We start from the raw sequence: 20610 nt of genomic DNA, 5'->3' as shown, positions 1-20610 counted from the left end.
ACTCAAAATAAGACCAAATACATTTTAATGGTCAAATTTTCCAGGCCAACAGACGCTGGCTAATATGAAAGATAAAGAGCAACATCAGTTTATGGAGGAAACATCCAGACAGAACATGTTTCTCTTTGCACAAACACTGCATGTCCAACGGGCAGCCATCCGTAGCTGGTTAAAGTTCATTTACACCACACATCTACTTTCACACTGAAGTAAAATGGGACTGGTCTAAATGTGTCCATAACCAATCAGAAGTGGTGCCAGGAGGCAGACCTCAGCCAATGGGAGTAAGGAGAGGTGTGCTACAATAAAGGGATGTGCTGAAAAGGACACTGCATGTCTCTTCTCACAGTCTTGCTTTCATTTTCTCCTCGAAGAAAAATAAACGGATTAAAACAGAAATAAGATTAAACCTGAGGTCAGCTACTTCCAAGAGATGCCAATAGTTGTCACTCCGCTCCACTATCGGTGTCCTTGTCCAATTGCACATCAGTCCCCTCCCCAAAGCAATAAACACAAGCACAGGAAAATAAGTTGACGCACTTTATTCCTAAAACAGAAGCCACACCACCAACTGCTGGCATGGCATTCATATAGAATTATTTTATATATATTGCCGTTTGGTTTTTGTGTCTAAATGCGTGGTATAAAATACTATATACAACAATGTACCTCTTTATTTGAACACAGTGAAGTTCATTGCTGTACAAGTCCTCTGTAGCTACAGCTTTGCTGTAAGGTCTTCATGCTCAAAGGCATGAAACATAATTCTCCACTCTAATTCTTCTGTACATTGTGACAATACAAATATTCTGTCTCCATTACAAAAAATAATACTCTAAAAGCAACCTACTGGGACTTTCATTTTTATGGGATTTTTTCCTCTGGTGTTTTTATTAATTAAGACGATTACATATATCTTAGACCAATTGCTTTAAAGCAGGAAGGTGATATAAACCTTCTCCATTTTTTATATATAAAAGAGGTTAAGAAATAAGACAAATTATACATTTAAAAACTTACAATAAATAAGATAAATGCAGGCATTTTGTTTGGATACAATTACATCCAAAGGAATAAAAAGGAATTTCATGTCTTAAACCAAAGATCCATTCTTGGGTTTTTTTCCTTGATCAAATATGTCCCTTTTCTTCCGATAACTTTACAGATAAACTTGTCTCATCAATACAGACTGGCCAGTGACTGTGCTGCCACGCTACATAACATGACAACCAATCTGTCATTCTTTCACGTTCATTGAATGCAATTCAGCTTCTAGTTTCCCCTCTTTTTTATTCCCTTATCTCTACGTGCATGTCTTTAATTCACAGGGACAGAATATCCAGTCTCACGGGGGGCGGCGTGGTGGAGAAGGACTGGCTAGGCTTGGAACACCATCTAATCCCATCTTGGTGCAGGATCCAGCTCCGTACAGTGGTTTTCACTCATTATGACCCCCGCTGCCTTCTTCCTGTAACGCCCCGATGTTTACAACATGTTCATGATGAAGTTGTACATCTGGTTGAGCACCACAAAGTGAATTGGTAGACACGATCGTCGGTCTTGCGTAGCCGGGTCACATGTCAGCCAGGAGAGGGCGTTGTACTGCTCCAGCACAAATCTGTGGAGGAACACGGGCGTACAAAACGGTTACGCTTCAGTTTTCACCGCTTCATTAAAACATGTGGCAACTTTTGCCAGCATTGTGCACAAACCAACGTCAGTCTGAAATCGGCTACAAATAGAAAACTCACCCTGGAAACACAGTCAGCAGGGTGGTAATAGTAATTTGTGCACTCGACCTGATGCAGAGTGTGTGCCGGTGTTGTTTACCTGAGTACATCTGAGGTCTGATTGGAGTCGAGGGGGTGGGAGTGTTTGCTGTGCAGCAGTTCATCTGATTGCACTGAAGACACATGGAGGTGCAAAGAGGCCTGAGAGGAAGCACGGGGGGGAAGAGGTGGTGTCAGAAGCATTATAATGAAGTTATCAACCTTTCATTACATGTCATTTAAATAATGATAGCTTTTCACAGCAGAATGGTAACAGCAGTGAGTCTGCAGCCAATTCCAGAAGCAATGGATAAAAAGGCAAACAAAACAGAACTACCTTATTATAAGCACAACACACTTTGATTGTGTGCGATTACACACAAGGCTTCAATCACACTGGCTCAAGCAGCAACATTCTTCACCAGTCTTACAAATTTACTGCATTTCCAACATAGTTGTGGTTTAATGGGGTGGTGAACCAAGTCTATGCCAGAGCGGTGACTTCCTGGAGTCAGCGAGGTTTCCAAGCAATCAGCTGAGACCGGGATTAACAACCAGCACTGTTTATAATGGCCACGCAGAGCTCTGTCATAAAAAGGTGTCAGTGCATTTTAGTAGAACACCCGCCAGGTGATAAAAAAGGTCAGGGTTGCAAACCACACAGGACACTGGTGTTGGGCTTTGAGTGACAATGTTCAGGACGGCTACTTAAATTCACTAAGGTAAGGAGAAGGGCTGTGCGATATGACCAAAGTCTCATATCCTGATATAAGACATTTATCGTCCCAACAACGATATAAATCACACAAATGTTACATTTTCTGTAAATTCTGTGAATCTCGGGCAACTCCACTTGCGTGAAATGTTTCCAGCTGGGCGTCGTGCACGTGGAGTCTGGTGTTTTGACCGATGCATGAAGCTGTACATTTTTAGACATAAGTTGTAACAGCCGCCGTTTTCTTTGTGAGTATTTATTAGGTGGCGTGCTGCGGGGAAAAGCCTGTTCTAACGTTTGAGTCTGAGGTTTATTTGGAGCACCTGGCGGCTTTTTTTTGCTTCTCCGTAAACTCTCTCCACACTCTTTCACGTGAATCTTGTGTAGGTGGTAGCAGAGGTTTGTCGTGTTCGAGTCTGAGGTGGGGCCGGTTTTCTGCGTAATTTGCAGAGTACAGTTTTATGGTCCGTGTCAGACTTTTCATAACCAACCCATGTCCATGCTACAGAGGGAGCCCCTCGTTTAGGAATAAGGTCCTCGATTTGTTTTGACTGGTCTTTCTGTTTGTCATCATTTCAGTTTATTTTGAAAAATCTCAGCAGGATCTTCAGCTTTATTGTGAAATGTTTATGTGGAAAATAAACAAGTGGACGGCAGAGCCACACGCTGGGTTTACTGTCATTGTTGCTAACGACAACACATAAAAACAGTCGCTTATCCGTCCGTAGCGTGGTTATTTTAAATATAAGAGAAAGAGAGAACTTTAAGAAATTCATATAACCGCTACAGTGACCATCAGAACCATGAAAAACTGTTGCTGTAAACAGTTTATTTTGTGACACCATGAAACAAACGATAGCGTAATATGAAACGTTTTCATATTGTCATCAGATATATATCATCATATCGAACAGCTCTAGTAAAGATGCGAGAGCGTTCTTAAGTAGTACCTTGAGAAAGAGTGGGCACTGGTTCTGAGCCTGCGGACAGGCTGACCAGAACCAGTCGGGTAGTGGGCCGGCTTTGGCCGTGGAGACAAAGTAGCCGAGTGCCAGAGGCTGCTGCAGGAGGTTAGGAACTTCTTCGTGGGACTCCATACGATCGGTACTCTGACCCTGCAACGAGGTGGAAACTCGAGATGAACTTTTTGCTTTTTAAGCGTCATGTTGCACAGTGTGTGTGTGTGTGTGTGTGTGTGTGTGTGTGTGTGTGTGTGTGTTATGTACATGTTGTACCTTGCTGCCATCACCTCCGTGGTGGTAATGAGAGCCAGGGGAGTGTACCGGGGAGGTGGTAGGTGAGATGTTGATGATGTCTGGATCCACTAAATCGTTCTCCTGGTCGAGCAGGGCCAAGATCCCTATAGCATCAGAGCCATCTGTGGAGAAGAGAACAGCTCAATAGGATCTGCGATTTGAGGGTGAGTGTGCCATTCACTGTAATGTAAATTGTGACTGTAAATATGGCTTCTATTTCTGACCAACAAATGCATTTTTCACAAAAGAAATAAGCTGAAGACCCTTGAGGCTGCCATAGATGCAGAAAGAATGTATGCAACCATGACTACTAGAAAGGTAAACAGGGAGGATTTGGAAACAAACTGCACTGAAAGGCGTGATTGCTGTGAGACAAACAAGAAACAGCTGCTGAGTGAAAGACCGATAAAGGAGAACAACTGACCAGTGGTGGGATTGAGAATGTCGATGTTGGTGTCGATGTTGGTGTAATTGGAGCTGGCGACCTGGACGATGGCAGAGGTGGGGAAGACCAGGATGTGGGTGCAGGAAGTGTCCTGCGGCGTGCTAAGTTGCGACGTCTGCATGTTTAAGGTGGTGCTGCGGCCAAACACCGAGCCTGTCGACACCGAGTCTGAGAGGACGCACAGAGGAGAGAGAAAGGGTCAGTGAAGAGACACAATACGAACACGAATCCATTCACAATCCTTTTGTCTAGTACAAGTAAAGTGATTAAACTGGTGTTCGCTGAGCAAATTCATCCCATCCCAGTCGTTAAAAGTGATTTAATTTCACCGCACCATCGCGACTATGTCAACAGAACTGAAAACCGTTAGAGTGAAAGCCGAGTTAGAGCTTTAACTGATTAACACGGCTATGGCATTCAAAATTGAAAGAATTAACTGATTAAATATTAATATGTGTTAATTTTTACAGCTAAAAATCGCAGTATTAGGTTTTCAAAAACGCATTTTAACAAGTGTCCTCACATATATACAGACCACGGAGGAAAGTAGATTCTGAATGTCAGAACAGCTGTTACATTTAGTGCCAACCCCCTTAGTCATAGTCATCTGAGGCTAACACAGCCTCGCTAATCTCTTTCAGCTTGAAGGGGTTTTTAGAAAGGAGATGTCCTCAGCTTGGCATAGCTCAACAGAATCCTGGTATGATGCACTGACAATCCCCCCCTACTCGTTTCCCAAAATAAACCCATTGATCTAGCTCTCCATCACACTGCATTGAGATCAATGGGTATCTGAGAGGTAGTGCTTTATGAGCGAAAGGTACACGATCTTCCCTGCCATCAATCTGCCCTGGATGGGGGGGGGGGGGGCGCTCCTACCATCCATCATGACACGCACGCACGCACGCGCACGCGCTGCCTTTCTGAGTGAAGTAAAGTCACTCAGATACGACGTGTACATTAAATCAGTAAGTTTATTTAGAATCTTTGTCAAGCGCACACATTGTACCTGGCATGATGATAAAGGATCCCTGTGGCTCCATGGCAACCAAGCACACGCTGAGGATGCTGGGGGTGTCTGAGGCAGAGATGCCACACATTCGGCACATGTCCTTCAGACGTCGACTCAGTGACTGCAGGTTTCTCCTGTTCAACAGAATGCTCCAGTCTGGGACACAAAGAGAGGCGAGACAAAGGGAAGATGACTGAATCGTACACGTACGAAAACACTTCAGTGCTCGACAATCTGTTTTTTTGGCCTTGGCAAACTTAGAAAAAAATAATAATAATAATAATTCAGTGTGACTGTCCTCCTTACCTTTTAACTCTCCGTGCCCGATCCTGCCTAGTCGGCCAATCACCACCCTCCAGGGAAGGGATGTCATCTGCACGAGTCCCAAACACCAATCCCACAGTTTCTGCAAGCCGAGACGCCGAACTGACCCCTTTTTCCTCCGTGCCCTGCAGAACACACACAGCACAAACACGTCAAAACCTCGCGTTAGCCACTCGGCAGGGGTTTAATGCAGGATAAGGTGAACCTCTTGCCTGTCGTCTCAAGTCTAAATTTGAGTGCTAAGCGTCGTCAGACACACTCTGAGTGACATCAAAGTTAAACACTTGTTGTGTAGAGTAATATTAAACAGCCAGGTTTTGTTTCATAAAAACATGCAAAGGTTCAAACTGTGAAGACGGCAGGTTTGTAATGCTGATGCAGTCCTACCTGTGGGGTACATCTATGTTGATGATGCAGGTCTCCAGGAGCTCCCCATACAGATCAGTGCAGGTAGCCAGAAGCCACCGCTGGTCGTGGGACAAACAGTAACCTACAAATAGCACGTTGTACTTCTGAGATGCCTCTCCAAACGTCTCCCCCAGCTCTGTCTGCTTGTCCTTCACAGGTGCCAGGATGAACGGCGGCGTGTACAGACGCAGACACTCTGGCCTCTGCAGATGGAAAACAAAAGATTCAGGATTTATTTTTTACCTCTTCTGCACCAAATGACAAATACTCGATCTGTTCTAATTTTGGCCGACTTCCCATATTATCTATGGACAAATATGCTAATGTCTCTGTCCCATTGTCCCACCCATATCCCAGTTGTTCCTCCAAGGTACTTCAAGGCTTGCCAGTGTATAAAAGGAAAAGGTAGCACTTGCTGTGAGGAAGGAAGTCAGCTGAATTAGGTCCTGATCTAAAGCACCCCTTTGTCTAAACTGGGAGTCAAGATCCCATTATGAAGGTCTCAGGGAGCTAGCCAAGCACATAATGGAAAGAAAACTCTGGAGGAGCCAAGGGTTACAAGTTCCTTTGGTCCGGTTCCAGTTAAAAAAAAAAAAAAACAAACTCTGGGGATGGTTAACTGTAAAAAGTATTTCTTTCTGGTTGCACACTCACAGCTGGGTCTAGAGGCTGGATCATATCAGGTCAGGTTCATGTTTGGTTTGAAACACTGCTGCTGGGGTCACCCTCTCTTTGCTCTCGATTCATCAGAGAATGGAGGATACCAGGACAATAACGCTAACTCACAGGGCCAAAAGAGAGCTAGCACTGTGAGTTTGACAATGCAATTAGAAGGCAACGCCTACAACCTGGCTTTTGTTGCATTTACCTCTGGGCTCTTCAATGCAGTGTCTATGGCCAAGCCTGGGCCGAAGCCAGTCAGTGATTTGACGTTGGTCGAGGTGGGCAGTGGCCGTCTGCACTGAGCGAACACTGAGAATGCGAGCGATTTGAGGTGCTGGGAGTAGATATGACGGTCTTCACCTCGCACTGGCTGAAGCAGGTACTGGCATGGAATAATCTGGGGTTTAAAGGAAGAGAAGGAAAAGGACACAAAGTTTTTAAAATGACAGGTAACCAAACTCTAAACTCTTTACCAATGCTGCTTTAAATCCAATATGAAAAGTGGGAAGGAACACACATTTTATGGTTGTGTAACAACACTGCAGTTCCCACGATGAGAATGAAATCAAAACAATATAAAGGACCTCTCCTTTGAAATCTACTTACTTGTACAGAAACAGAATTGCGGATGTGTGGAGGCAGCGACTGAAGCATCTCAAGGTAGCAGCGTAGCAGACCCAGCGTCCACACACTGGATTGTGCGGGCACCGGCCCCGCGCCCCTGTCAGCCTCCTCGTAGCTAAAGGGGTCCACAATGTAAACAACAATGGCAGGTGGATACGTGACAGCGTGGGACTCCCCATCTGTGGGCACTCCCACCTTCTCTCGCTCCAAAGTGCTACAGAAAATACAAGGACACTCATTTTACGCTCAGCCAACTTATTCGTTTTAGATCATAAATAGTAAAGTTTTTATTTTTTTTTGCATGAAAGTAAAGTGTTTAGTATTAATACTTTTCTGTTGGATGTATGAGGGCTTTTGTGTTCTGACTATACCTCTCGGGGGGCTCTGTGGGCCCCTGGGCTTGGCTGCTGGAGTTGTCCCCTGAGACACCAGTATTCTGGGTACCAGCCTGCTGTCCCAGCTGTCCACTCTGGGGGCCGCCTCCCTGGCCCTGGCTGCCTATGCTCCCAAAGGGGGGAAAGGAGCCGGGCTTGGCAGGTATCGTGCTGCCGGTCTGGCCTGACGATGTCACAAGGTTGTTGGATGACGCAGAGCTGTTTCCGGGCCCGCTGTTGCTGGGAACAGTGGAGCCAGCAGCGTTCACTGAACCCTGCTGGCTGGCTGTGCTGGAGGTGGAGTTAGATAGTTGTGTGGATGATGACTGGTTGGATGAGGGTGTGGGGCTGGGCTGCGTGAGGAGAGAGCTGTCTAATGCCTGTGATGCGAGGTATGGAGCTGTACCGAGAAACAAAACAGGAAAAGAAAAGCACACATCGTTGGACTTTTATCAATAAGATGAAGCACACTGAAAATAAAAAAAAGATACTCCATTTACATCCTCCTACTCTGATCACGCTTCTTTGGAAGCCCTGCTCTCTTTCAAACAGTCAAGGTTCTCCAGCTAGCCTTTTTATAACATAGCAATATATTAATAACTACACCAAGAGGTGTTAAAAGGTGGAAATTGAGCACCAAAGAGCTGAATGAACCACATATTTTCCACCAGAACAACCAGCAACCAGACAGAATCAAGTAGTAAATGTCAGCGTAACGTACCGAGGTTGTGGCGGCACACTTGTGCATAGAGTTTGAGCTTAGCGAAGGTGTCACTGTTGCTGCTGGCAGCCTTGAGGAACCAATCACTGACTGGCTGATCCACGGGGGTCTTGGCTCCGCTGCCACCAACAAGGACTATGCCGTCAGCGTAGCCTTTGGAAATGGGCCGGTGCTGTCCCAGACGACACGACTGGAGGAAAACAGATAATGGCGCCGTGTGAAAAACAGTGAATGAATGAACTGATACATAAATAAAATTTCATTAGTTTGATTTAGCTAAAGAAAGTGCTGAGAGTAGTTGTTGTGTGGTGAAAAACTAAAGGGGCATCGTAGTTGGACATGTAATCTTTACCTCATAAACAGCGGTGAGGTCTCTGAAGAACGTCTTGGCGCCGCTGAGCAGAGCCTCGTTGTCAGGACAAACAACCAGATAGCCGATGTCCCGCTGGGAGCCGAAGGGATCCAGCAACAGCTTCTCCCAGTAGGGCAGACCAAATGGAGACAGTACCACAAAGTCATACTCATAGCCCACTAAGAAGGTGGGGATGGGTAGAGGCTCCGGGGACTCGTCTGTGCCTGTGGATGTGATGGGGAAACAGGAGAAGAGTGAAGGTGAAACCAAGCATGGGTGAAAAGAAGCTGAAAGCAACAGGAAGAAAAACCAAAGAGTAAAAATATTTAACTGGTAAGATGTCACATTCAAACTTTCACTGAGGTCACCCAACAATGTGCCAGCTCCTCCCAGCAGAACCACAGCAGAGGGGCTTCACCCACTACTGATGTGACAGCTTTGCTACCTCGAGATTCAAATGTCATGCACAACATTTCTTAATCCTCATACTAAAAATTAAGGGTCTGACCGGCAATTCTTTTTCAGTTAGCACTTTTGCACTCACACAAGGAAGATTCAGGAATTTTATTCCTCTCAGTCTGACCCTCTTCAGGTGTATCAGGAAACAAAAACAGTGAATTGCTAATATCTGTCGAGTGAGTGAGAAGTGCATAGCAGTGAGGTCTCAGTCAGAATTTAACACAGGATTTACCATAAGAGCCCCGTCCAGCCATCTTGTGGAACTGCTGCCAGGTGAGGGGACCCTGAACGCCCCATGACCGCACCGTCCTCTTCTTCTGGATTGCATCCTGGAGTACAGGCTGCAGGGACATCAGCACCCGCAGCACATCCTGAGAGCACAGCGCACTCACGTCCACTGCTGGAGGACAGGTGAACACAGGAGTCCGAGATTAATCACAACGCCAACATTATTGGGGGGGGGACAAACAAACACACAAAACACGTCCATTTCCTTCCAAAGTCAGACTTTTAGTACATTTAATTAGATATTTTTCATCACAGATTAGATGTCCTGGACTTTACACATGGTGTTTATAGAGAAATTATTTTGCTTCTCAAAACAAAAACTATTAAAAAAGCAGATTCTTGAAGAAGGCGTTACGTCCTTACCATTTTGTTTGGCCCAGTTGTGCAGACAGGTGCTCTTGACCAGCGCCTCGTCCACCTTACCACCTGACATGTTGTCCATGAACTGCCTGCCGTGCTCCATGGCCATGTAGCAGTCGCTGCGGTAGTCCCTCTCCTCTACCCGTACACATGGAGGTATAGGAGCCCCGCCTGGCCCCCGAGTCACTGCGTCATGCTCCAGAACTGAAATGGGTGAAAAGGGGTTGGTGCACTGATCCTGCATGAGCAGAATCAGCTCATCCGAGATATGGTCGCTTCTCCCAACTCCATTTCTCTCCAAGGAGGAAAGCCGCAGCTCCTCGAAGCGCTTTTCTGCCTCTCTGCTGATGTCCGTGCCGCGGCCGATGATGTCCAGCTCGTCCTCCAGGAAGAGGCCCGAGCCGTTCCCATAGCGCCTGTTGACCACGGCGCTGAAGCCACAGCCGCACTGTTTCTGGGCCTCGCTGACTGGGTCGCTCAGGTACACGCCCGCATCCGCTCCTTTGATGTTCATGTTGCACTCGCAGATGCAGCAGCTGTCAAAGTTGCAGTCCTTGAAGAGGTTCATGACCGTCTCGGAGAGGATGAGGGTGACGTACAGGCTGTGGGCTTCGGGGATGGAGGGTACCGTTGCTGGCTCCACCGAATTCAGCGGTCGGCAGGTGGAGGGGGTTGACGCCGCTGGGGAGCAGAGGTCAGAATTCTCGTACTTGATTGAACCCTGGACGCTGGAGGGGCCACGTGGCGTGCGGGGGGTGCGAGGCGTACGTGGGTAGGGGCGGAGAAGCGGGGGGTGGCGGGTGAGGGCAGGATGCCGGTGCCACCACTGTTACTTGGTGGAGCGCTGTTGATCATGAAAGGCGTCTGGGTTTGAGGGGTGTACTCTTGGTCCATGGTGCTGCCCACACTGGGGATGTTACTGAGAAACGCAGAGAAATGAAGGAACATAAATTAGATATGTCTCACGTATACGAGTCCCCTGAACAGAGAGTCGTCAGCAATCTAACTGCGGTATAAAAATATGGGAGACACCACACAGTTGCACGCAGAACATTCTTCTTGGGTGCCAGATCAGTAACATTCAGTACACCGCTTGAGATAACAGCATACTGCCATCCACCTGTCTTGCTGAATTTGCCAAGACAATTTGAGTAATAAGGCAGTAGGGCACACCAACATTCAGTACAATAAGGAACACAGAGTGGGCTCAGACTGCGCACATGTTTACACATGAGGGAACAAGAATGCAGGAGTGAGAGAATGAGAAACTGGTATTGGAAAAAAAAAAGGCATCATAGGGAGAGGGGAAGACATTCAATAAACATTTCAACAAGCATCCCTCTGAGGTAAGGGACATTTTTGGGCTTGCAAGCAACTGTGAGGAAGCAGAGGGAGAGAGAGAGTATGAGAGAGCCAGAGAAGGGTGGGGTTGGGGGTGGCTGAGCACATCATGTCCCTAGCTGCATGTCGGGGGAACAGCTCCTGGCACAGACCCATTAGAAGGAAGTCCCAGCACAACACTCTCCAGCCAGGACACAGTCGCCATGGGATGCAGATGGCAGGGAGAACCATAGCAACAATATACAAGTGCTTACAGACACCTCTGTCTACCCACTCAGGCTCAACTGGGCTTAGCATTCCAACAAGTTAAACCAAAACCTTACTAATGTTACAGTTATTCAAATATTTAAAACAAAAAAAAAAAAAAACTGACCACCTTCTTTGCTTGTTATGCTCTACATCTGCAGTCATGCTCCAGTGTACTCGAGAGAGAAATGCTCTTAAATGATCTGAATCATCAGGCAAAACTATAACCCCACAGATGCAACTAGTTCTGCTTTAAAAAAAATAAAAAATAAAAAAAACGACTTCTGGTGAAAAATTAAAAAAAATAAAATAAAATAAAATAAATAAATCAGTCAACCTTTCCAACTGAGAAAGAGCAGTTCCTGTAAGTAAAAAGCAACGTGTCTCATATTTCTAACTCCAGGAAACAGACTGGTGTTTGGTCCAGGCCAGTCATTTGACTTAAAGGGTTTTTATTATTTATAGAAAATTACATGGTTTGTTGTAGAGCAGGGCGATATGACCAAAAATATTTATCACGATATACATTTGAAAATTTGCGATAACGATATAACTGACGATATAATTGACACTAGACAAAATACTTTACAACTCCACAACTTTATTAGTGCAAAAAACCCCATCAATGTATTTTCACTTAAACAAGCAGCTGTTTTTTATGTGCATTAAAGTTATATAAAAATTTAACAGTGCAAATGCAAATTCCTCGCTGACAGTTTAACCAAAAGGCATTTCCAGTGGAAACTGGCCGACATATCCTCAGCATAACCGTGTATAATATCCACAAAACTTAAAAAGAGGTTATACACACACAATACGGTAATATTATGTTGAAGCACAGTACGTATCACTCCGCGAGGCTCCTGCCTTAACCGCAATGCTCCGACAATCCATCAAGCGGTGCGAGTTCGTAGCTTAGCAAAGTCGTACTGAAACATTGACAGATTTTCGAGCGCCGTGTACCACATTAAATCGTTTCGAGGTCAGTAAACACAACCAGAATTCATACATAAGGCACACGGGATTATAAGGGACACTGTCGATTTTCAGAAAAATCAAAGGATTGATCTTAAGTGTGCCGTATTTTCCAAACAACACGGTAATAACGACGGCCCGCTAGCATGCTCTACCAAGAATAGTGCTTTGTTGTGTATCTGACGGACGAAAGCTAAACCAGTTCCACACCACTGAAGTTGCAGCATTTTTACAAACCAGTTCTGGTCCATCCGTTTCATTTAACGATCCACTTTAGCTCTTCTCATTCTGTGTCGCCGCCATGTGCGTATGTAAACAAAGGCACTGCGCATGCGCGTTTTACCCATATTCTATCGCGATATTTCATTTTCCTATCGTTGCCCAAAATTACACTGGTATTACCGTGAACGGTATGATATAGCCCAGCCCTAGTTTGTTGTGCATTTTATCAATATGCATGTATATTAGTCAAACACACAAAGTAAGGTAACACTGGTTAATACTGAAATAAGAAGTGCATCATTGTAAAAGAGGAGCAACAGAGCCTAGATAGCAATCAGCAAACACAAAGCTAATGTCAGGGTCGACCGCCCTGAAGAAAGGCAGAAAAACCAAATGGTCAGAAATAAGTTTCCATGTTTGTGTGGAAAATAGCAGAGCTGCATGTGTGTAGCCAACACCAGCACCGACAGATCTACTATAGCCAGCATGCTGCTATGAGCAGTTAGGTGGCATGGAGCCGCTGTGGGGGCTCATCTCACCACTCCGGTTATAATCCTCGCCTTCAACCAAGAAGGCATTTTACACTCGTATCCCTGCTCCGCCTGAGGCAGCCATGCATGGGAAATTGAGCTGACTGCTAAGGTGGTGTCCAGGGATAGACCAGAGGGTGTGTGGACAGACAGAGAGCAGGGTACACACTTCCTCGCACACCACACTCAATTAGAGTCCTGAATCAGAACAATTCTTTCAAACAGGCTGACGTATCTGAATTAGTTCAACTGACTGTCAAGACAGAGAGAGAATACAGACCTACAGAGTCACACCTGAAGGTAAAACTCCAAATAATATCACAGAAAAGTAGAGCAGCATACCTGTCCTTGTTAAGGTAGGTCATCACAGGCACGGGGTTGAGCATGTCCCTGCCCATGGTCCAGCTTGGTCGGTAGATGCAGTCCTCTGGTACTTTGATAGGTGGGAGACACTGACTGGGCAATGTCTTCAGCGGGGCAAACATGGAGCACCCTACGAATGGCTGACACAGCTCTGGCTTGTACACAAAAGAATAGTCCTGCAAAATGGACAGAAAATAAGGCATCACTGTGTCTGGTCCTTTGGGGGGGGTAGCCACAAACAAACACATCCAGAAGATGAATCACAAGCACCCCAAACAAATCCTGTGGCAGCTTCTTTTTGCATCCAGATATTACCTGATACACAGTTATTGTATTGACAGTTTGCATGTTCTGTTTTGACGTGCTGCAGAAAATGAAATCAGATGCATGCACAGGCATTCATCTGTTCATCAGGACATTCAGTACTGGTGCTGGCCAGATCCCGTTTGCAATATTTGCATCAAAGTACAAACAAATATCACTAGATGACTTTGACTGGGGCAATTAAATTTTTTGTTAAAAAAGATCATTTTTCCTTATTTTCTAGTAGATGTTTTTGCACGTTTATACATAATTCACCCTACAAGAAGAGCCCTCTGAAGCACAACAGACAAAATATTCAAAATTCTGTGCATCACAACTAAAAATTGCTATTCTTGCTCTTGGTAACCAGCCCATTACATTGAGGTATTGATTCCAAATCTGTTTTAAAAACCAAATCCACCAACAATCACCAGCTTTTACTTATGACATCTACAGTTTCTGGGAGTAAATCCACCCGACAGAGTCAGGCAGTTGTAAGTGACACACTAACCCCTCACACCCACCTTGATCTCAGATGGCTTAGGGCTACAGAAGCTCTCCTCCACCTCAATCTTGAAGTGCCCCCCTAGAGTTGAAGGGCCTTCCACTGTTGTCATGCCCGTGCCGGGCTCCATGGTGCAGTACTCCTTGCTGCACATGTTCATAGGTGAGTATCCCATGATGTGCTGCTCCAAGGAGGGAGGCGTGGGAAACATCTGGATTAGATGATCTGAACCTAGAAGAGAAGAACAAGAGGGTAACGATGTAGGTCAGACTGAGGCTATAACGTGTCAGAAGAGGAACAAGTGCAGGAGGTTTAAGGCAAACGTCTATTGCAAGACTACTGCTGTTATCACACAGCTTACACTGGGGATAAAAGTAATTATAGTTCTGTATCCTATGTTTAAACTGCCCTTCACAAACCATTTAGTAAGATAGTAACTACATACATACATTTTGGAAATGGCTTCAATTCAATTTCAATTTTAGCTTTAAGTGTTACTACGCATTCTGCCAGTCTGCCTGCTGATCTATGTTTTATGTTTCTGTAATCAAATATGACAGCCATGGTGGTGTTACAGGCAGCTATAGATAGCTATGTGACTATCAAACCAATGAATGTTTAATTCCTTTAATTCCTCTAACAGGAATATCACCCACATGTGAGGAAAAGTTTGCATTTGCATTAGGTATTCAATGCAAGACTATTTTCAGAATTCAGCTGGGCTGTTGAAACTCAGCTGTTGCAAAGGTAGATGATAGTGAAACCAGCAGCTCCTTTATATACTTCTTGCATTTACATAAAGATAAGTCTGCAGCAGAATCCTGGTGAAGAGGTTAAATAAATAGATGGCCACAGTATGCTGAGGGAATATCCAACAACTCTATTTTTGTTATTGTGAGATGCATCTGGGAGACGACACACAATTTAAAGTAAAGGCCACGGCCCTGGACTGTACATAAAACTAAAGACAACGGTTGATCTGAGACCAATTTCCTTCACAGTGAAATATACAGCATCTTTAAAAAGCTCTAGTGTCCCAGTGCTCCAACCCAACACTAAGCAACAAAAACATATTTTGTTTTTGCCAGAAAGAAAACAAAAGAAAAAAATCTGGGCTGCAGCTGACCTCAGACTAACAAACCAATAACAACTTCCAGCAGCAGCATGTTTCTAAGCTGTCTGGTAGCGAACAGTCACACTTTTCACCACTAGGTGGCCAAATCCAGTCTGAGCAACAACTGTGTTTGAGCTGTAAAACATGAACTTGATTTAGTGGATTAAAGGATATGAGACCTTTTACCTCAGCTGAATACTAAGCAAGGGGAATACTGTGTTTATGTCTCAGGTGGCTTCTGGCAAAACCTCAGTGTATAATTCTTAATTTTCAGGGGCCTCACAGGTGCGACCAATCTGATTCTACATCTGTGTTTGGGCCTAAGGAGACATGGCACATTAATGGGGGGGGGGGCAAGAGAGACATCAGTGGTGGGAGACTGAGCGATACATACAGGGTACGGGATCCAAGATGGATGATTTGGGTTCCTTGTTGCCAAATATCCCATCCGTTCCATTCACTGGTCGCCTGGAACCCGGCTGTAGGAGGGAGAGGGAGGAAAAAGAATAAAACACACCTGATAAAGTCTGTATCTTTGAGAGCCAGTAAATATAGCTATTAATTCATTCCTGGTATTAGTCACACACAAATGGCTTGTAAGTATCAGAGGTACCACTGCTCTGGTACAAAAGTGAAAGACACAATACCACACTCAAGATCTCTACTCACCGCCAGCTCATCCTCGTCTGAGTTGAAGAGGTTGTCCAAGTCATTGATGGACACCACCAGGTCCGTCTCGTGGATCAGGCTGGTGGAAGCCACGCGGTTGTGAGGCGCTGCACGCTGAGGATCTGAGCACACAAACACGAGCTTTAAATATTTCTCTCTTTCCACAAGTAGACGGCGGCTGTTTGAGAATCCACTGAAGGCCAAAAGGTGCTCTGAGCTGCGATTGTTTATTTAGAATTCCCTGAATGGACTCAATCCACCAACAAGATTTTCTTCTTCAAAAATTCAATTAGTGAAGTGCTTTCAGCATGACAAATCTGTTATATGAGATTTAAATTAAAAGTAATTGAGAATGAATGTTACTTATTTGGTAAATTAATTTCTATTGACAGATTGGAAAATGTAGCTAACAGGTTTCATTCACTGTGGTGGCTCGCCAAAATCCATCTGAATACTAAAATGAAACACGCACACACACTGGAGTTACTATGTCCGTCTTCTGAGAGCAACAGTGCAACTGAGTGTGTTGGGGTGATGCTGGAAAATGGAACAGGCTGCTTACCATCTGATGGACCGGTCCCTCCATCCTCACCCTGTGAGAGAGAAAAGAGATTGGCTGCTTAGACAAACACTGAACTGTTACTGAAATGCTCTTTCATAGCTTCATTAAACAATACTCTCAAATTAAATTGCACTGATATCAATGAAATTTTCACACTACTGCACGGTTACAGGTGTGGCAAATCCTTTAAGCCCAAAGCTGTGATTCAGAAAATGTACAAATAAAGTGAAACTACAAAAACACAAAGAACTATTTCAAAAGCCACACACTACTTTATCCAATCAATGTGCAAAATAATTCAACCTATCAATAACAAGAGTACATGGGAGAGAAACTGGAGAGAGGCAGACAAACGGGGAGCGGTAGATTCTCGTCTCTGCTGAGGGAAATAAGATTTCCAGTGAAATCACGATCCAAGGAATGACCTGTTAGGCTCCTACCCAGACATCAATATCTGGGAGGCCTGGCCTTCTGTGCCAGCGTGCTCTTGTGGCGTGTTGTGTGTACACTGTGTGCTGAGCAGTTTGAGAGGGGAACAGCAATGTTATGTCCCAGCCATTGATTTCATTACGCTCCAGGGTTTTCTCTGAGTAACGCAGGCTTTAATCTGTCTCCCTCAGAGGCCCAGTCCATGGCAGTGCACAACATCCCCACCAAGGCCGTAATCTATAGGCGGCAAAGACACCTTAACCCCTTATCAATAGCATAGCCTTGGGTGGGAAGGTGTGTTAGCATCTGGCAAAAGACTCCAGAGCAGCCCAGCTTTCTTCTCCGTCTCACAAGATGAGCCACCAGTAAGTGGTTTAATAGTCTGATGAGCAGTAAATATGTCTGACTCGACAAATAAGCGTTATTAAAAATAATGACTTAATCTCACATTAAGATTTAATTTGACACAGTAAAGTTATCCTTCACAGGCAGATTCTGAAGGTTTAGATTAAATATGTGGCAGGTAGGAGGTGAAATTCATTGGAGCTACGATGAATGGCTCTCAAGGGGAAAAAACAACAACAACAACAAACTGAAAGACAACAATATTATTTAGTTTAAGAAATAACCAGTCCACGCTCACACGCAGAGCATGTGGTGGATGTGCACACACCAAGTAAAGCACACAGACTGAGGAAGAGCTCCACTGCACACACTGCTCTTAAGAGACTCTTCACTCCACCGAGAGCTGCCTTCACCCTCACATTTCTGCACACATCGGGGGCGTGCAGCGGGGTCGTAACCAGACAGAAGAGAAGGAAAATAGTTGAGTGCGCTTTTTAAGGCTCAACGCTTCAGTGAGTCAGGTTTGTGGCACTGTGACGTCCCACTGGAGACGGGGACACACACAAACACCGAATCGCCCTTTCAAAATCGTACCAGCCAACAGGTGGCCCTTCTCTGGAACGGAAGCTAAAAGCCACAGAGGCGGAAGCAGAGCAGAAGAATACAGCGAGGAGGGGAAGGAGGAAGAGGGCAGATCAAATAGGAAAAACAACTCCTCAAAGGAAATTGGAGAGGCTAACTATTTGGTGTTCCTCTGGGCGCAAACAACAATAGTGATTCAGGAATGGTTTCCTGCTCATTTAGACTTTGGCAGTGAAAGCGGATGCATGCAGAAAGTGGTTGCCCTGTTATTTTTAGTGCAGTGTTGCTGAGGATGCGGATGGCCTATTTTCTAACTCGCCTGCTCCCGGATCTTAAAATCAGCCCTCTTGTCCTTTTTTCACCCCAGGCAACTAAGTGAAGGACGGCTTGGAATAAAGTGGTTACACTCAAAAAGGCTTCGCACCAACACGGCTTCTTCAAACTGTTACTGCAGCTTTCTGTCATATGTCCAATGGACTGCGGCTACAAGAGCGATTAAAAGCAGCCGAACCGCCTCTCACAGCTGTTCTCTGAGCAGGTAAACTAGCATTAAAACTAGCTGGGCTTCAAGGTGACGAATCCACAGATAATCACGATAAAAGTGTCACCTGATAATCTGCCTTTGATAGGAATATCTGCTGACTCAGGTTTATAATCATTACGATGATCAGAGGAAAGCAGCTAAGCACATTTAATCCTCAAACATGCCTCGACTATTTATGTCACTTCATGCAGTTTTTATTCCTTATTGATTTAAAAGCTGCAGTTAAAGTTGTTCAGTATAAAATGAATTTATATTAAAACCAACAAGGAATTTTTTTTTTTGGAACAAGTCCTTTTTACATGGGATCAGTGCGGCTGGGAGACTTCATGTGATTTGGAAACTACCTGCAACATTTGTGTGTTTTGCATCACATTCACGCAGATAAGCAGAGTCTGAAATTTAGCGCTAAACAACTGCAAGCTGCAGACATAATATTGTGCTAAATAAGCTGGGCCTGTGAAAAGAGTGAACGCGACCCATCTCATACTCATTTATGCTTTAACTGAGAATAGATCTCCGGTCTGTGCCCGCCTGACTTTGTAAGTTTAAACTTTCATTTTTTTCACCAGCACAGTGGCCATAAATCTCATAAAGGAAAAGAGACTGATGGGAAACGTAGTGAAAACGACAACGACAAAAGGACAAAAACACCAAAATCATAAAGCTGTTCAGGACAGGATCATTCACCTCTGCATTTTTACCTTACAAACTATTAATACAACGTGCTGTCAGTGTACCTGTCCTGTGCAAACAGAGCTAAAGACAAACAAACACAAATATGGAGACAAGAAAGCGAGTAAATGATAATAACAGGATATTGTGTTATTATCAATAACAGTTAGAGGTTCTATTTTAGATCTTGATTGCAATACAGTTATAATTGTAACTGTAAAGATTACAGTTACACAAATATACAATTATAATCTAAATCAGAGAATGAAGAACATCCACATATGTTTAAATAAGATGCATATGGCAGAGCTGGGAGCTGGTTTGCAGCGTACCTTGTGGGTGACTTGTACAAAAGGTCATTTTGCATTCACAAAAAGTACCGCTTTTTTTGTTCTGAAAATGTTGCAAAATCTATTCTGAATGCACCTAAATAAAGTATTGGACATATAGGAGAAAATGTAACAGAGAGCAGGCAGAGCTTACAGCCTCGGTACAACTGTCTGATGCTTTGGTCAGAAGAACAATAAGCAAAAGGGGCCATTTTTACAGAAAGGTTGGCATAATGCATCCATTACAGCACGCAGTACAGCCAGAGTCATATGAAAGATATCCTGCTAACAGCTGAGGAGCATTCCTCGCTACTCCACTTGGCTGGCCTTACCTTGTGTTTCTTTCCTGGCTCCCGCTCCCCGCCTGACTTATCCTTCTTGTTGGAGAATGTGAACTTGACATCTCCTTCCTCAAAGGCGTAGGGGTCGACCTCAGGCTCGTGATCTCCATCTGTTACAGCAGCAGCGAGATGCTGGTTCCTCCTGGCTCGATACATCTGCACGCGCTCTTCGGAAACCTTGAGTGGCCATTTAGATGTAGACATCACCCTGGATGGGGGATTAAAAAAACAAAGAAAAAAAACGCAGTGACTCCTAGTGTTTAATGTAAAGAGCTTCATAAAGTAGCAGTTTAACTGATGATTGGGATTGTGTGTGAACATGGTGAGAAAAGAACACTGCCCCAACTGCTCTGTTTTGGTCTGACATCATGTACCAGTGTTTTTTACTAGAGTTACAGAAATGGCAGTGACTGCAACTGGTTCTGACAGCCGTCATGCAGAAGAACTAATGCATCCTGTTTGCTGTCAGACAATTACATTTCTGCTGGATTTATGAAAACACGGTGGCTCTGACAGCTCACACTCTTCACTCTTTCTGACACACAGAATTATCACCTGTTGCCTCGGTACCACTCATCAAAAACTCCGACTCTGGCCTACGTGCTCATCATATGCAACAGCCCGGGACGACACGGGGAAAGAGGAAACCACCGACCGCTTAACACGAAAGGAGGGGCTCATTCTGTGTAGGCATTATCCTTGGCCTTGCCTGCCAGCAACAACTCTGTGTTTCTGTCCTCCTGTCATGCCTGTCCAGCTTTGATGCTG

The 20610-nt window shown here is 44.7% G+C and overlaps 1 protein-coding gene across 1 annotated transcript in view; it reads right to left on the bottom strand.

Moving 5' to 3' along the window:
- Positions 1-526: 526 nt before the first annotated feature.
- The window catches only part of med13a (mediator complex subunit 13a), a 66849-nt gene continuing 46765 nt past the window's right edge, over positions 527-20610 (bottom strand). Inside the window, 22 exon segments of the mRNA XM_005463013.4 lie at positions 527-1618; positions 1831-1931; positions 3435-3599; positions 3720-3862; positions 4165-4353; positions 5195-5353; positions 5504-5646; positions 5909-6132; positions 6798-6989; positions 7199-7430; positions 7588-7990; positions 8312-8501; positions 8664-8887; positions 9355-9522; positions 9774-10551; positions 10554-10689; positions 13427-13623; positions 14275-14486; positions 15764-15848; positions 16039-16160; positions 16601-16631; positions 19834-20050. Coding sequence (XP_005463070.2) covers positions 1486-1618; positions 1831-1931; positions 3435-3599; positions 3720-3862; positions 4165-4353; positions 5195-5353; positions 5504-5646; positions 5909-6132; positions 6798-6989; positions 7199-7430; positions 7588-7990; positions 8312-8501; positions 8664-8887; positions 9355-9522; positions 9774-10551; positions 10554-10689; positions 13427-13623; positions 14275-14486; positions 15764-15848; positions 16039-16160; positions 16601-16631; positions 19834-20050 — 4444 coding nt within the window. The 3' untranslated portion in view covers positions 527-1485.

The sequence above is a fragment of the Oreochromis niloticus genome, linkage group LG10, assembly GCF_001858045.2.
Source record: "Oreochromis niloticus isolate F11D_XX linkage group LG10, O_niloticus_UMD_NMBU, whole genome shotgun sequence".
Classification (NCBI taxonomy): domain Eukaryota; kingdom Metazoa; phylum Chordata; class Actinopteri; order Cichliformes; family Cichlidae; genus Oreochromis; species Oreochromis niloticus.
This window is presented reverse-complemented; position numbering and strand designations above follow the sequence as displayed.